The sequence below is a fragment of the Lissotriton helveticus genome, chromosome 4_1, assembly GCF_964261635.1.
Source record: "Lissotriton helveticus chromosome 4_1, aLisHel1.1, whole genome shotgun sequence".
NCBI classification, from domain to species: Eukaryota; Metazoa; Chordata; class Amphibia; order Caudata; family Salamandridae; genus Lissotriton; species Lissotriton helveticus.
Window position 1 is genome coordinate 824,805,585 of NC_136063.1, and position 18,956 is coordinate 824,824,540.

Here is an 18,956-nt window from a genome sequence, read left to right on the forward strand (position 1 = left end):
TCGTTATATCTTTTTGTAATGTGTCTGTTAACAGCGTTATAGCTTTATCAAACATAATTGGTCCGTATCTCCTGCAGATATTGTATCACCTCGGGGGAATAAACTGTCTAAAATGTATAGAAATATTAGTCGTCATTGTAATGATGGACAACAGTTGTCAGTAGTGTATGCAATGAGACCTGGGACTTTATTTATTTATTTTTCCCATTAATGCAAACCTATGAAAAGTCGCTTAAATTGAATTAGCCCCAGGAAAAAAAATCAACCAATCACAGTCTGTTTTCTTAGATTTGAGTTGGATGAAGTTCCCCAATGAAATGATTCCTTTTGCAGTTGACTGAGCATAGAGGTTTCGCATTTTGGATTAGTCTTGGGTCCCAGTTCTATATGCTGGATGTTAGGATTTTTTGTTTTTTTCTAACATATGAATTTACAAGTTTTTTTTAATCAACATGAGGCACGATGACAACATTGATGCATGTGTTTAAAAAGCAGCATGATGCAATGGGCAAACGATTACAAGCAGGGTTATAGGACAGAGCGTCAAGGGCCGACAACCACATCACACAGAAGTGGACTTTTAGTTGAGATCATTAAAACAATGATCACCAAGGAAGAGTGAGAAAGAGAGAAAGAGAGAGAGAAAAAGAGAAATAAAGAGTACAAATAATTGTGTATTTTTTTGTTTTGTTTTGTTTTCAAATGAGGACCTAGGGCCGGGTAATGTGAGAGACTTCCCAGATCCTTGCAGTGGGGTTCATAGCCTGGTCTGGGCCTCTGGGATGTAGATTTCAATGCTATCCGCGCTCTCTGTGGCAGAGTTCTGTCGGACAGATGCGGCACGCTTGGCAGCCATCAGGCGTTTCCGGGCCTCGTGACGTTGTCTCTCTGTGCTTTCAAGAGATCTGTCCCGCACAAGTGGAACCTGACCCTTCGATGGCTTCTTTGGCACTGGAGGAGGGACCCTTCTCTCCTGATTAAAGCAGAAGGTTCATTACATTATACAGATCCTCTATGCATTGGTTTGCAGAACTGGGATATGCTGGCACAGAAGGTAATCAATACATTTTGGATAGGAAATGTTAGATATTATCAGCTTTCTATACTCTGAACCGATAGCTTTTTTATCTCATGCAATATTAAAAGAGGTATAACTTTAATGGAAAAGATAGCATTTTATGCATAGCTTGCACAGAAGCATGTTTTAATCGCCCGTTAGAGGAAGGATCCAAAAGACTGCTCCTTACAACAAAGGTCTCCATGAAAGTGCAAGTTCAAGTTGTTTTGAAGAGGAAAGCAAGAGCTCATACTTGTATCCACTTTAGCATGGTAACAGTAATGTGATTGGTGGGAAGGTATGGCATGTCTGGAAGTCAATACATACCAGTGGAGAGTAAATGGAAACACCATACTCTAATATACCCCTGCCCTTGTTGTTATGATAAAAGCTTTTCACTGAAGGAATACTATGCACCAAGGGAAATCAGTATTCATGATTCTGTACTCTGCTTAGCAAAGCACCACTACTGGCAATCTTCATTAAACGGTGGGGAAGCAAAAAACACATTATATTCCCCTATGAGTTGTCTAAAAGCTGAACAGTCTATATAATGAAACGTTGATTATCCAGTGACAATAGACATGGACCTTATGTGAACAGTAGGAAACTTTCTGCAGTATTTTGCAGAATCTTTCAATAGAATCCAGACACATTTTACCTCCACATCAGTCAAAACACTGTTTTCATGCCAAATGAGATTGGGCGGTCTCTTACTGAGAACTTCAAAGCATCCTCTCCTTACACCTAATTTGATTTTGGAAAATTCGATTTCAACCAACAGGCTTCGTCTCCAACAGACTTTGAGGTAATCAGACTAAATTCCTCATGATGGGTAAAGTATAATTTTTTTTATAATTCTGGGAAAATGTAATTCTTTAATTGAGAGGCCATCAAGTCTTTAGGCATTAGCATTCTTTTAAGAATATAACTGCATCCTACACAGAAAATGTAAAATAATTGTGGATTCATGTGGGCATGTTGGCAACCATGTCCAAGATGAATAGACTTACTGCAGTTACGGGTGTCAACTTGAAGTAAATACATGTTATCTTTTCAATTAAAATAATGTAGTGATTTTTCAGATGAGAACTGAATTGTAAAAATGTCAAACATCTGAGCTGTGTTCCATAAATTCCTTGGGCATCTTCCAGCCCACTACAAATGGAACTATCAATGAGTGTCTGTTTTACGATCCAGTAATACCACTTAGAGTTATATAGAGCAACATACATTTTGCAACTCCCATATCAGTGGAACATTACCCACTTTTTTGAAAAATTAAGCACCTTAAAAAGATTCACACATTAACATGTAAATTGCACGAATAAAGAAATATATATCTAAGAAATAGTTTTCAGAGAGAAATGTATCTCCATTTGATGATTGTGAATCCCATAGAAACAAAGGTCTATTCAGCTATACGTAGAATAGCATTTTCATGTTATTTGCCTACTTGAATTATTAATTTTAAGACCACAATGTACCTTCCCTATCAACATTTTAAAAGAGAAAAACTGCACTATAATAAACAATTGGACTGAAGCAATACTATCTGGGTATTTTATTGTACAGACATACACAGCTTCTCCAAACATGGTGGGCTCCTGAAGTTATGTTTTCCTCGATGGAATGGTGACCCTCAGTGAAGTGCCCCATATTATTACAATGAGAAGAAGAGCTGTGAAGGTTTAATACTATGCACTACATAAGTATAGCTCACTGGAGTTATAGAGAATATGATATATATATATATATATATATATATATATATATATATATATATATATATATATATATATATATATTATACTACTACTCTAGCACAACAATATTGAATTGTTAAGTGTGACTATGATACAACTATTTCATTGATGTGTTACAGTGGAAGTGAGGTGTAGCCTTTAATGCAGATTGAACACAAAGGGATTTTTTCAAATCACATGCATTGCTTCTTTGTGCTGCAAGAGCTGCTCATTTGATGATTACAATGCATAACTGAGTAATTTGCACCTTCATTGTGAATATTGCTTGAGACCTTCACCCAAATGCTGCGGGTTACAAAGGCAGAATAAAAGTGTGGAATATTGTTAGAAAAATGTGGGAATAAAATACAGGGCCACATTATATTCCACGACATTCTGGGTTGAATTGTTGCAAGAGATGGAATTTGAGGAGGAAGTATCACAGGGCAAAAGAGAGAAAACTGCTGTCAAAATGTAATAGTGAATGTGGGGTATCTCGACTGATCATATCCTGAAGGAACAGACTGTTAGATCAATTGATAGCTTCTTCTATCACCATGTAGTATGGAAAAAACAATTTAATTACTCAGTTGGTATGGTGCTGTAGATCAAGTTAAACTTAACTATCTTTGCCAGTGGTTGCAGTTGATCCCCTTATAGATAGGATCAATGTCTACGCCAGATTATTCTGCTCTAAAAGAATGCCTTGTCACTTTCTTCGCCTCTCTTCTCTTCTTCTCTTGGCCTTCTTAGATAGGACACCATTACAACTTAAATTACATCACAAAGAACAACATGTGAATTATGCCTTTTGGAGGAATAGTGCTTATTATAATTAATTATTTTTAGTTTATAGAGATTTTTTTAAACTGGGAACATGTTTCTAAGGCTTAGAGGGTGAGATGATAATGGGAAAAGGATTGAGCAGCCAACCTGAGAAGCAAATGAAGGTTAAAAAGCAATCAAAAATAGGAAAAGGGGTAATGAGCAGGATTGAGATGAAAATGACTGGTTTTTAAGGAGTACACAACAACCACATGGCAAGAAAGGAATACAGACAGTGAAGAGCAAAACTCAAGTACTTTGAAAGAGAGAGCTTTGGGTTTCTACTGGACAGGGTGAAAGATAATAGTGGGTGAGAAGATTTTTTAGGGGGACATTTGAGATCCCTCCTTATAGAGACATACTACTTGAAAGCCCAAATATAATGATTTCAGGGGAATATGGTGGCAACTGGAGCCCGAGGTCATTGGGATAGCACCACATTAACTGATCTGAACTCTGCAAAGATAACGCATCTAAATCCAGTTTTAAAAGATCAATGACCAAAAGCAAGCTTATAATATGGAATCAATGATCAAAGTAGGAGAAATTAGACTAATCATTAAAAATTGTTCATAGAAAAGAAACATGCAATTGAGGGCCTCATATTACAAAGTACCTACTTTCACAGATTTAGAACAGGTTGCCTTCCCTGCTTGTTCTTCTAAAATGGCCATGTACTACATTCTGTTCAATAAAAATGGGCAAATAAATCGAGGCATCTACATTGAAGATGATCTGATAAGGAACGCCATAATAATTAATATGTATTTGATGCATAGAACTAGCACATGTGCTGATGTATAGTTCTCATAGAAAAACTGTTCTTTAAGAGGATGAGTTTTTGGTTTTGGCTTTGAGGATTCGGAGGTCTAAATATTTTTCAAATTTAGAGGGACTGCCCAAAATGAATCCAAATTTCGGATGATGAAATCAAGTTTAGATAGAACAATAATATCTATTGATCAGTTGCTCAAAGCCTCAGATTTGCTAATCCTATGTGCTCCAGCATCTTCATTCAGTAATGCCCCTAGGCAAATGCCTAATTATGTAACTCCCCAAAGCTGCACTAGTCCCAATAGCTGCAATCCAGAGAATTTAGAAGAATTCTGACCAAAACAATTCTCTAATCATATATGCAAGACGTAAGCTGATGAAAATAACTCATAGTCTAATGGTATGGTTGGTAATGTAGTTGCAATTTTTAACCTATGACATGGACCAAAACTATAATCTTCAATGCTGTCTCTGTTTAGATTAAGAGGATTTATATAATTTCCGTGTTGTCCTTCTGAACTGAAAGAGCCAATTAGATGGATTCAGACTTGAGTTTTATAGTACATCTTTGCAAATCAGATGTATATTTAAAATCCCCTGTAAAGCACTCTATTTCAAGTACACCTTATTCACACATGCTGACTTAGGACTTAAAGATGGAAGGTATGGGAAAACGTTTGATCCTCCAAGTGTAGGGCAATAATTTTACTGTTATGGCATAGTGCTTTTTAGCGTATAACATTGATAACTTGGTGTTTTATTTTTATTCTACTTTTTACGTGTGGCTATTAAATACAATATTTTTTGATACTAAAGACTACAAATCTAGCCAGCAACGCTTTTCGACTTACTATTGTAGTGTCTTTTTTAATCAGACAGCAACAAAAGGTTTTTGAACACAGTTTGAAGAAATGTTGCCTACTAGTACGGACAGTCAATTAGATCCCAAAGGCAAAGATAAACTAGACTTACAAAAACATCTGGCATTCAACTGATACTTGGTTTGATTTAGGGTGATGCACTTTTAGAATACTTGTTTCAACATTTTCAATGATTTTGAGGAGCACACGTTTTGAGATATACTTAATTAAATACACATCTGATATATAAGCCAGTAGAAAAGACAAGCTACTGGTCAGAATCCACACAGTCTCTCTAATGGTTCTTTGTTCAGTAACTGCCCACCGAATCAAAACACAGATAGAAACTGTGAGTGCTAGGTTTTGATGGGAAACATCCAATGTTTTCCCTCCGACGTTTCAGGTAAAAGCTGAAAATGTCATAATCTATAAGTAGTAACATCATAAACATGACAGTTTTATTAAAAAACAAATTGCTTATTTACTGAGGTTGTATGCACTGAATGCAAAATATTTAGCTTTAGAAAGAGAAAAGATAATTAATTTCAGTTTCGGCTTCATTATTGTCTAAGCCTTGACATTCCACAGGCAAGAGAAACTCTTTGAATGGAGAATGTGGATGTGACGGAAATTTTCTGGCATTACATCTAACAATATTTGACCAATTTTAACAATTCGAATATGGGCGGGGCAACAGCATTCTTGTGGAATGGAGGTTACTTGGGTAATAACATATGAAGCACTGAAGAGATATTTATGTAAAGCAGCATAAACTGACATTGTGTTGCAGTAACATGGTAATCTGTCATGTTGCACCCAAGAGGATAGAACTACATTGGTTGCTCTTTCACTTTGACAGTAAGCCTAGTAGTTATCATGTTCAACTGCAGGTTGTTCTGCCAGTTATATACTTTGATGAGCTTTAAACCCTCAAATCTCACATAATTGTGAGTGATCACAGCAAACCCTGCCGAATTGATATTACAAGTCCTGAAAGTTTAGAACTCCCTTCCCTATGCTTCAATAGTGTGAAGTGAGTCCTTGAAATTAAGTAGAGTTTAGCATACTTATTACAATTTAGAAATGCAAAAGTAACTCCTTGCTCATTTTACCCCTTGTTAATACATGCTGCTCATCTTTATAACCACACATACACACATGGCTATATTTAAATTCATTTGTGTCCCTTTTCTACCTCAGCACTGTTTCTGATGTGGATGCACTGGTCACTCGATAGATAAATAGATAAATAAGTAGATAGGAAATATCTGAGTCTTGGAAGACAGCGAACGGCATTTTCATGGTCGATCAAATAATGTAGGAATGATGTGAAGAAGTTGGCTGTTGATTGGTCTCTAAACCCTTGATTCTTGGGACAACTAAATGGTTGAAGAGATTGGGAAATGGCATTTTTCATTGGGAACAAATTGTCAAATGTTTGAAAAGTGAAAAATATTTGAAAGAACATGATGAAATATGTGATATTATTCATGAATGGATTATAAGTCTGTCAAGTGTAGGCTTGTAATGGACACTAAAATTTAAAGCAGTAGGAAATGAGTTGGTGATGAGCAAGAGTATTCGAAGTATGAGGAAAAAGAGAACACATGAAAGAAGAGCAAATCACAGTGGGGAAATAGGACGTACAAGAGGTAGACATGTCATAAATGGTGTGTGGAATGCAAGGGGGCACATTAATATCTGCAGTTTAAAGGAGAGAGACACAAGGAAAAACTGGGAAAGAGAACAGCGAAGATAAACATGTTCAGACTTTTCATTATGCTGATGAACATTATTTTTCTTTCTCCTTCTCTCTTTCTTCCATCACATGGAAGTGCAGATTTTTTTAATACACACGGCCGTGGGCCTTACAAATATTAAGCAACTGCAAGAGCGGCCTTCTCTCCTCCCTCACCCACTCATTAACCTATGGCACTTTTCGGCAAACAACTGAATATAGGTGAAATACTTAAAGGGTACTGTAGTACCACTGAAATATTTATAAATTGAACATGTAATCATGTTTTGTACTTATTTTCATACAGCACTGCTTGTTTTCAGTTACAATATGAAGATTATGGCCTTGGTTTCTTTAAATAGGTAGTTTTGTCATTTTCGTTTGTGCTTATTAACTTGATTTTTAGGGGGCGTGGCCTGGTTTATTTTAAACCTTGCTTATTGTTATTCCACTACACAGTGGTTATGGTCAGGTGTTTTAAGTGCTATAGTGCCAATGGCAATAGATGTTGCAAAGTTACAGTACTTGCTTTTGTACAGAAATAGCTAATGCACCACTAACTGCCTATCTTCAAATGATGTCGCCACTTGTTGTAGCGATTTTATTTTTACCACCTGTAACGTACACATCTCTTATAGCTTATCTTATATCACCGTTCAGCTACCTTGAAAATGTTGCATATTCTGCTTATTATCCTTCTGTTCCCTTTAGAATATGAGCAGAACTACCAGGGTGTTAAAAGTAAGCATTTTTTATGTTTCTTTTCCGCAGAAGTATATATAACGCTGAGCAAAAAAACATACTTTGAGAAGTTTAGTACTCTGCGTCAGAGTCTTATGTGCATGGTCTCTACCGAACATTCTCTGATCGACTCTTATAGAAGTCAAATTATTAAAATGCCATCCCACGCCGTGCCCACCCTACCAACAAAATGAATGTTTACTTCTAAGGCATTTTGTGAAGACAGTTCCTGAGAAGTGAACCGGGGGCCTTGTTCTCCTCTTCACCCGACTCTCCCCAAATCAGTGTATTGTATAGCAATCATTGCACCTTGGGACTCTTTTTTTGTGGCTGTTTATTTGTGGAAGTGGAGGATGAGAAAGGCTCCTTTCCTGTATTTGCTCCTGTATTTGTGAGGTGATTACCAGGTTCAATGGTGTTTTCTGTGCTTCCTTAATTTTCTGGGTAACACCTCCTAGAATGTGCAAGTAAATTGAAATTGTGCTTTATACAATAATATGGTGCAAATGTGGATTTGTTTTCATTTAACAAAGAAATCAAGAACTAATAGGTAGTTTTCCCAAACTGTCATTCACAAAAGACATTTTCGCCTCTTATATTTCAAGATAGCTTTTGACAAAAATATAAAGAGAAAGCATAACTCAGCAGTATGTGCAGGTGAAAACATTATGCGATTAACGTAGCATGAAAGAAAATTAGAATTTCACCCTTACCTGTGAAATATGTTTTTGTACCACTGACAGGCATCAAAGCAGTGTTAAGAAGTGCTGCACTTCCACTTTGAAATAGATAGATTGCAAGTCGAAAAGTGAAACCTGTGAAGCCAATTGCTCAACTCTTCATGCTGGAAATGTGAGGTGATGTGGACCATTCCAAATAAGCACTATGCCGGCACAGCTCTACATTTTTTGAAATCCAGATCCAATCAATGGTATATTGCAGTTTCTCCAAAATCTGCAGTGCTCACAGAGGGACTGCAATTCTCTCAAACCAAAACAAGGAGTTATTCAGAGCACACACAAAATAGATATTTTCTTTGACTCCACCAGACTAATAAAAACTAGAACTGTTTGGATAAAACCTGTGTTTATACCAACCATAGCCTCGCAATTGCATCAAACAGGTCGCCTAGAGAGCACTTCTAAAGGTAGAAGGTAAATTTGGCAGCACAATAGCATTGTAGAATGTACAAAACCTTTTTTGAAAGGCACACATGGTGATAAAATATTTTCAAGAAAGACTTGTTCTTCACAAAGAGCTATCTGTGAAAATCATTTCATGGGTAGGTAACCTAAAACATTATATTAGAACTCACTTTAACAATGAGGAAGCATGTTTGAAACTTTAGTTTCATGCTCACATCTTTTGTCTCTGCTATTCCCCTCATCCCGCATCCTGAATCTTGCACCATAGCGCAAGGTTGTGTGCATAATGTCAAGCCTCGGTTTTGTACTAGAAGGGTACAATTGCAGTGAAAAATAGTATGCCTAGCTAAACGTTAAAACTTTTCCCACTTTAGATGTGTGCTGTACAGTAAGCATTCTCCTTTTAAAGCCTGCTTCAAAGTGGCATTCTTTTTTGCCAAAAAAACCCTGTCTACTGTTGTTAGTAGATAGAGTTTTGCATCAAAAACGCCCCCTTGAGGCAGAGTAGATAAAGCAGTGCAAAACCCTTCTTTGGTTACTTTCAGGCGACTTTTCAGCACAAAAAAGACAATGAAGATGTTTGTCTTATTACTGAGCTCAGTAGCTGGTCTTGAAACCAGGAAATTGAAGACTGATAAATATAGTACGGTGCCACTACAGCATGGAGTAGAGTGGAGCAGTGACTAACATCGTACAATGTGGGTAGTTAAGTTTGGATTCAGAAGGAGGGAATCTGTTTGTCTTCTTGTATCACTCTATGCAGTGCCATGATGCAGCCTGATGTTTTGCTGCTTCTTTGCATTTGTGCACCAGGTCATTCATGGGACTTTGGGGCAGCCGCGGCCGGTGGTGGGAGTACCGGCCGCACGGTGACATGGGGAGGGGGAGGGGCAGGATGGGGGGCAGAAATGTATGGATTACGTAATTTAAAAGGTAAGTAAACATATACATTAATTAAACGAATTTCGTTGTGTGCACTGCATCACCAACTGCGATGCAGTGTGTGCAACGAAATTCGTTTTATTTATTTATATGTTTACTTACCTGTTAAAGTCCGTAATCCATACATTACTACCCCCCACCCTTCCCCTCCCCCTCCCCACGTCACCGCCCGGACGGTACTCCCACCACCGGCCGCGGCTGCTATGGGGGTTGGGCGCCCTGCTATCTTCTTCATGTGGCACAGAAGGGGTTTTGTGCAGTCTACAGCACAGAGTTAACTATGGTTTCAGTATTGGATGTTGCAAGATCATCCAAAGACTCAGACTCCTACCACGCTGATCCTGTTGGACCTAACTGCGGATTTTGACACAGTTAACCACATGATCCTACTTAACAGACTTGCTGAACTTGGTATTCAAGTCACAGTCATAGGTTGGCTGGAAGACTTTCTAGCAAACAGATCTTTCCGAATCAGACTGGCTCCCTTTGAATCCTGCCCTAGGCCATGTTCTTTTTGTGTCCCGCAAGGCTCTTTTGTTTCACCACTTCTTCTTAGCTTGTGTTTAATTTTGTTGGCCCGCTTGTTCAAATGCTTTAGATTGAGGTTCTTTCTTTAAGTCAATGACACCTAAATCATTGCTAGATTTGAAAACAGAGACACTAAGGCTTTCTCTAATTTGCATGCCAGTTTTGCCAGTGCATACCATTGCATGAATTGCAAGGGCCTCATTTATGAGGCTGTGCGTCACTTTTACGACGCCGGTGCGTGTGACGCACTAGTGGCGTAAAAAATGCGCCTTGTTGCGCCATATTTACAAAGTGACACATCAAGGTAGATGCGTCACTTTGTAAACCCCTGCGCCACTTTATACCTGCGCCAGGTATAATGTATGCAAGGGGGGTGTATTGATGCAAGAAAGGGTCCTGGAAGTGACGCAGGGAAATCTATGAGATTTCACTGTGCCACTTCTAGGACGCAAATGCATCAATATCTTACGCCTACCTCATGGCAGGCGTAAGACTGACTCAGGCCCTTTCACATGGGGCTTGCCCTATGTGAAAGGACACATTGCTGGAGTTGCGTCACTTTTGTGACACACTCCAGAAATGCGTCACTTTTGCGCTTACAGATACGTCAGAAATACTGACGTATCTGTAACTCCTTGCGACATGATGCGTCATATTATAAATATGACGCATCAATCATGTCGCAAGGAGTGCGCACTGAGAAGTGACGCATTTCTGCTTTCACGCAGCGATGCGTCATTTCTCATAAATGAGGCCCCAACTATCTAACGCAGAATGGCTCTAAAACAGAGATCCTTGGCCCTTTCAAACCTGCTGTGAATTTACCAACTAATTAATAACCTTCCATCCTGGTTCATACTCCCTCACTGGGTAATAGAAAGTTTTAACTGATCCAAAGGTTTGCAGCGAGATTAGCCAGAGGTGGCCGCCGCAGTTCTCATATCTCCCCGATTCTGGCCGAATGCCATTGGCGAAAGAGAGAATCTTGTTTAAATCCCTTTGTTTGGAAAACATAATCAAGCCTCCTCCGCCCAGTGCCGAACAGCATGATTCAAGTTCATGTCTGCATGGCTACAGTTAAATTACAGAACGGTGCCCAGCAGTGATGTAGAAAGTGATGCAGTCAACCATGCAAGCATCTGTACTGTACAGTTAAGGAAGTTAATGGTACACCTGTAGTTTTGGACACGCTTGTAGATTCAAAATGATTGTAGCCAGCTCTCTAATGTTAGAAAAGGCAGGCAAAAGTATTTGGGCCCAATTTACCCCCCCCCCCCATACACACAAAAGATACCTGTAAATATATTCACACAGGCTTCCTCCAATGTTTGGAGTAAATTTTCAATTTTTTTAAGTCAAGAAAAGAATTCCTGGAAAGCTGTAGCAGTCGCAGGTTCCCATGAGAGCTCCTAAAATACTTTTGTGGGTTGCATTAATGAATATTGTGAAAGCATTTTGGAAGTGTAAATGAACATATGCATGTAGATATGCAATTTTGCTCACATAAATAGAAGTGCATGCGCAAAGATATTTTTGTACTGTGAAACCATGTTTATTTATTTTGTAAATTTATATAATGCTAGACGATTCAAAAAACGTGAAATATAAGTTGAATTTACATACACAAATGGCTTTGTGAATAGGACCCATGGTTTTCAGGATAAAACCCTATCTCTGAGGCACCTGTGACCTCAGTCATCCTTTTTAGTAAGCGGCAGCATTAGTGCCAGGGCACGAGTCTGGGGTACTCAGTGTCCACCCACTATTTTGCACAGGGTGGACGCCGGCCACCCTGCCAAGTAGTTAGTTCCCACAGAAATATGTTGAACTTTCCCCAGTGTAATTTTCAGACACGGGGATATGTTCAGCAGTGCCTATATGACTGCTTTTCATTCCCAGCAGCAATGTGCAGGTAGTGCGGTGGCTTTTTTAGGTCTTGCCTAGGCAGAGTTTGCACTGTCTGTTCAAGACATGCTGTATTCAGGTGTGGACTTTAAGCTCGGTCCATTGTTTGACCATCTCTACAATTGCCTCCTCTTCCTTTCTTTTGCACATGATGGCTTTTGATTCATGAATAGGCTTACTAGTCCCTTCTTAGTACCTCGCGCTCTTTTGTTGTTATCCCCTATGAGGATAGGCCCTCTTACATTTGTCCTTACTCTCTACCTTTCATTAGTAGTTAGGGAGCACTATTTAATTAATGTCTTTCACAACATGCTGTCCGAGTGCATAGCAATGGCACCCGCTTATTTTATATGCTGCCCCACACAGCACTTGCTGGATACCAGCTTCAGAAATGGTGGCTGCTTCTTGTTTGCATTTGCAGTGTGCCATGCACGCTTTCACTTTCAGAATGGCTGCCGCTTATTTTATCTGCAGCCCCACACAGCACTCGCGTGATATATTTGCAGCGAGCAATGTGCGCTTTCACTTTAAAAAAGGCTGCCGCTTGTTTTACATGCAGCCCCATACAGCACTGGAGGGAGGCCAGCTTCAGCAATGGCGGCCGTTTCTTGTTTGTATTTGCAGCGCGCCATGCGCGCTTTTACTTTGAGAATGACTGCTGCTTGTTTTATATGCGCTACACACAGCATTCGAGGGACGCCAGCTTCTGCAATGGCGGCCGCTTCTTGTGTGTATTTGTAGCACACCATGCACGCTTTCACTTTAAGAATGGCTGCCGCTTGCTTTATATGCAGTCCCACACAGCACTCATGGGACACCAGCTTCAGCAATGGCGGGCGTTTCTTATTTGCGACTTGGTTTTAATTTGGTCCCTCCGCCTGCCCGTCGTCAACCCAGCACAGGGCACCACTGTTTGTTGGAGCATGAAAAAGGCAAGGAGACATCCGCTAACTTGTAAAACAATGAGCGTACGAGTCAGAGGACGCGCACCACCTGTCTCAGAGTCAGGTAAGATATTTCTTTATATGCGCACTCTGCTTTATGAATTAATTTGGAATACAGGCATATCTGCAATAACAAAGACCGTTTGTTTTTATATTATGCATGAGATATGCTTTTATAACGTTCTTTCTTTAAATTCTGTTCTGCAATCATGTATAATATAAAAAAAGTCCTGAAACATACATTTCAAGCCCTCACACTCCCCCTGTGCTGCATAACTCTACAGCAGCTTCGGTAGGCCGGCGCTTTTACTGCATGCCATAAAATTTAAAAGGGTGCCGTGCTTCAGTTTTCAGCACAACGTAAGCTTTTATCAAATGCGGCGGCCTGCCCTCCCATTCTCTGTCTGGCTTGCCCACTCCCTCCATCTTCCACTGCCTGTGTTTCCTTTCCCTCTTTCTCCATCCTCTCACTGTCCCTGTTGTGTCTCCTTGCGCCAACCATCCCCAATAACAAACAGGCATTTGCAATGCAATAGGTCTTGCTTTACTGAAAGTTTGAGCTATTGAAGTTGCATTATTATTTGTAACGCCAATAGATCAAACTTTCAGTAATACGAGACCTATTACGTTGCAAATGCTCGCTTTTCATCTCCAGCTGGCCGAAGTTAAGGGGCCATCAGGCGTCTTTTTGATCGAGTATCCTGACGGGAGGCTGCCTGCAACTTCACACTTAAATACAAATGGAATCAAAAGCACACAGCTTAGCTCATCACAGGAACATAGGAGAACATAGGAGATGCATGCTTTTTACTTTGTTCAGTCCCTGTATGCAAGTGCATGCACTATAAGAATGTCAGTTGTCATGGTTTGTACCCGTATTTACACAAATAACAATTTAAATAGCACTATTTTATTTCTTTTATGGCACTACTCATCCCAATGCAGGGTGTTAGAGCGCTTTACGTTTCACACGTTATCCATTGACAATAAATCATGTAAGTGTGCAAATCAATGTACAATATGTGTTACATGAGACAATGAGGAATACAAGGTGTAGGGGTCCCATGACCTTCAATGCTCACTGTGGTCTATTAGAAGGATTACAATTTATGAACTGCAAGTAACAAAAGGATCTTTGTTCAAAGAAGTAATCCACTTACCTAGCTACATAAAATAAAAATCTGTCATCTGCATGTTACATGATGTGCTTTGCAAGAGACACCTTAATCTTCTATACTACTTTGATTGAAATCTGTGACTACACAAAACACAGATCTCTCCAACAAATGCGTTAACTTCCAGAGTTATCTTGCCATTATTGTTATTCCCTGAGATTTACTGGGCACCTCTGCAGCAGATGCCTTAACCCAATAATATATTTTAAAATGCAGAATTGGCAACCAGTTAAGCAGAATCTACTACCATGGTTCTCCTTGTTGCCAATTTCTTTGTGGCAGGGCTTAAAAAAAATTAAATGTATTAGTTGAGGCACAGATTTTGGGTCACTATTGCGGCACTTTTTTTGGCACAACCCTGATGCCAAATCTCATTTGTTAAATTTCATAATGCGCTTAAATATACTCATGATACACCTGATAAACTATGAGTGAGATCTTAATATGTGATGTCGCTTTTTGTGATGTCACTTCCAGTGAGGTCACTTTCTGTGATGTAGATGTGGAGGTACTCGTATAGCGCACGACTACCCGGAGGCATCTCGGCGCTTGTACGAATACCGCTGAGGAACCCTTCCTGGCCTTTCCCTGTGAAGTGCCCACTCCTGGGCACCCCCAAGGTTAAGCCAGGCATCCTAGCTTTGTTGGGGCCGTTGTGGAGATTAGGCAAGCTATTGTCCAGAGTTGCAGAGTGGGACTCATGATTAGAATAGGCACCAAGGCGATGCCACATGCAATGTCATGCGACGTGACGTCATGTGCTGTGATGTGCGCGGAATGATGTCTCTTGCATACGGACTAACTTGGTTAGGCCCCGCTTCTTTTTATAGGACTTGTGCCCCGATTAGTGCTGCCTATTTCAGTGTGTAGAAGGAGGCCTTAGGCCCCAGAATGGGAACATATTGAGGGCAAGCATAGCCAATGCTTTTTCCGGTTCTTCTTGTTTCAGAGGTCGATACTAAGCTGATTGCCAAAACAAAGCAGATAGAGAAATGGAAAAGACTTCGGGAAGACTGCAGATTTTCCAGCATGAAGAGGCAACATATCGCTTCACAGTTTTTACTTGTTATTGAGAACAGCAGTTTTCAGGACATGAACCATGCACAGTCTAACAGTGCTAGGATCAGTATTCCACTGGTACAGAAGAGCTGCAGATGCTCACCTTTCATATGCATGTCTATTCCGCCACAATACAATCATTGAAAGCTATAAAGAGACACAAGGATTACCATATATGTAGCGTCATACCTTCTTATCGAGCGGGTCCATCTGTTTCCAATTGTTGGCTTTTAACTGGTGAAGTTCGTCAAATTTCATACTGATGTTTTCAATGGAGAGTTGCAGCATATCCCAGAAACCTGCCAGATCTTGTGAAGTGGGCCTCGGGTGGGCGTTGGGATTCTGCAAGGAAAACAGTACCCATGAAATGCAAAGGGTGATTCTCCAATAGCAAGGGCAAACATTCATGGTACGGATGGACCATGCTGGGCTGACTGATTACTGTTTTCACAGAGGAAAAGCAATAAGGCGAATTACAGTACTGTACAAGGTCAATGACTATATGTTGCTTATATTAGAAGTTTCCAAACTATTCCTGGGGCTTAAATGCTAAATAAATCAAAGAAAGTTTGGTCAAATCACAAAAAGGACGCTTTAAAAACAGCACCTGCCAACAGCTGATATCACTAGAAAATCACAAGGATGACTCTGTGGTAATCCCCAATTGTGGTTGTACTGAAATAGATTAAGTTCCGGACTCTGTGTCAATATGTGCCTACCCAAGACTGCAATCGAAACACAATGACAGTGCACACAAAAACTACACAACTGACTACATTAATGGGGCAGAAATATTATAAAAACTTCATCTGGTCAACGGCTATCACAAGTTACTACTACATTGATATTTCAGATGCAGTACAGAATTACAGTCACTGTACTACTGCAGGATATGTAGTATCACTCAAAAATTAGAACAAAGCTCTGAGGCAAATCTGCCCGGCATTACAAGATGAATTTGGCAAACTGACATTTATGTTATAAATACTAGGACTACGACAGGTGCAAAGACCCTGACAACATCAAAGCACTAAGCACACTCCTGCTCCCATAAATGGCAGCACAACACTTTCATCCTGGTATATGACCAGCCACTCTGTCAGACAAATCAGCAACTCCTGTGTTAGCTAAGCAAACTAAAACACCATTTCACTGTGTATTCTCTTGAGGAAATATCACTTAAATGGATTAAGGTATACGTCTGGATGCTGAATACAAAGGCAAGCTTTGACCTTTGACTATCAACAGATCTCACTGTTAAGCAAGCCTTGTAGGCCTAAGCCACAGCTTGAGCCCCAGGCAACTTTTCTCTTTTCGAGGACTGTACCTCGAAAAGGGTGGAGTAGTGTGGCTCACTGGTTAGAGGCGGCAGGCCTGAGAGCAGAAGTCAGCCTGGGACCAGGGTTCAATTCCCGACGCGGCAGGGTCGTGGACCTTGGTCAGCGGACTCGATAATTCTCGCTTCGGTGCTTACTCTAATCAGGGGTTCCACTCGGCAACTCTGGGCATTAGCTTGCCTAATCTCCACAACGGCCCCACCAATTCCGGGGATGCCTGGCTCCACCTTGGGGACTCCCAGCAAGGGACCATCCCACAGGGAAAGCCAGGACGGGTTCCCCAGAGTTATACAGCGCCGGGACGCCCCGTTGCTGGGGCAGCTGTGCGCTTTACAAGTATACTACATTTACATTTACATTTACACCCTCTATTATTAACATGAGGCAAGAGCAACTTGGGAAATCTCATTATTGAAGGTCTGAACATTGTTTAGCATTCGCCCTAACCTCAATGAGCACATACCTGGAGTAGAGCTAAGTTAATTTAATTATGTATAGGAAACAGCTGCCCTCATCCTCCTGGACCTCTCAGCAGCCTTCGACACCGTATGCCACCGCACCCTAATACAGCGCCTCAGCAACACCGGAATCCAAGGAACGGCCCAGGAGTGGATCATCTCGTTCCTCGCCGTAAGAACCCAGAGAGTCCGCCTCCCCCCATTCCGATCCACGGCCACCGAAGTCATCTGCGGCGTCCCGCAAGGATCCTCGCTCAGCCCCACCCTCTTCAACGTCTACATGAGCCCCCTCGCAGCCATCGCACGCCAACACAACCTAAACATCATCTCCTACGCTGACGACACCCAGCTGATCCTCTGCCTCACCAACGACCCTGCCACCGCCAGAGCCACCCTCCAGGAAGGAATGAAACACGTCTCGGAATGGATGAAGCTCAGCCATCTGAAACTGAACTCAGACAAGACGGAAGTCCTCATCCTGGGACCATCCCCCTCTGCCTGGGACGACTCCTGGCGGCCCCCTGCCCTGGGCACTGCCCCCAAGCCAGCGGACCATGCACGCAACCTGGGCTTCATCCTGGACTCCGCCCTCACGATGACCAAGCAAGTCAACGCCGTCTCGTGTTCCTGTTTCAACACCCTGCGCATGCTCCGAAAGATCTTCCGGTGGATCCCCACCGAAACCAGGAAGACGGTCACCCAGGCCCTCGTCACCAGCCGACTGGACTACGGGAACACCCTCTACGCTGGCACCACAGCCAAACTCCAGAAAAGACTCCAACGGATACAGAACGCTTCTGCACGACTCATCCTGGACATCCCCCGTCACGGCCACATCTCTGCCCATCTGAGAGACCTGCACTGGCTCCCCGTCAGCAAGAGGATCACGTTCAGACTCCTCAGCCACGCACACAAGGCTCTCCACGACATGGGCCCCAAATACCTCAACAGCCGCCTGACATTCTACACACCCACCCGCCAGCTCCGGTCTGCCAGCCTCGCCCTCGCCACCGTCCCACGAATCCGCAGAGCCACCGCCGGAGGAAGATCCTTCTCCTACCTGGCGGTCAAGACATCGAACTCCCTCCCCACCCACCTACGGCGGACCCAGGACCATCTCTCCTTCAGGAAACAACTCAAGACCTGGCTGTTTGAGCAGTAGCAACTCCCCCTCCCGCCAGCGCCTTGAGACCCTAGCGGGTGAGTAGCGCGCTATACAAATTCACTAATTGATTGATTGATTGATGTTAATCCTGATTCCCATTAGAACTTCTAATCCACACAACTGAGCTGAGGTTGGTGATAAACACTGCCATCTACAGAGATGCTTGTGAAGCACCATGGAGGGAGAACAGATGAGCTGGTCTCTGAACCTAGCGTTTTGGAAAGACCATCAGCCAGGAGGTTAGATTGATGAGAGAAATTGCCTTCATGCTCTTTGAAATTGCAATGACCAAAAACTTTTTCATTTTTCAAAACAACTTCTTCGAACAAAGCAAAGGAGTAGCGATGGGCGCTGCCTTTGCTCCAGACTTGGCCATCCTTTATATGTCGGAATTAGAACAGGATTGTATCCTTTCACATCACAATTCATATAGAGAGATGATCACATCATGGCATCGATACATCGACGACGTCCTCATGGTATGGACTGGTCAAGAGGAATCTCTCCATGCATTTCTAACCTGGCTGAACAATCAATCGGAAGACATAAAGTTTACCA

At 41.4% G+C, this 18,956-nt stretch overlaps 1 protein-coding gene across 2 annotated transcripts in view; it reads right to left on the bottom strand.

Moving 5' to 3' along the window:
- Positions 1 to 757: 757 nt before the first annotated feature.
- DLGAP1 (DLG associated protein 1) overlaps positions 758 to 18,956 on the bottom strand; it is a 620,950-nt gene continuing 602,751 nt past the window's right edge. For both annotated transcript variants that reach the window (XM_078687476.1, XM_078687477.1), the window contains 2 exons: positions 15,628 to 15,780; positions 758 to 973 (listed from right to left, as the gene is read on the bottom strand). In XM_078687476.1, the coding sequence (XP_078543602.1) occupies positions 758 to 973; positions 15,628 to 15,780 (369 nt within the window). The remainder of the gene's footprint in view (positions 974 to 15,627; positions 15,781 to 18,956) is intronic.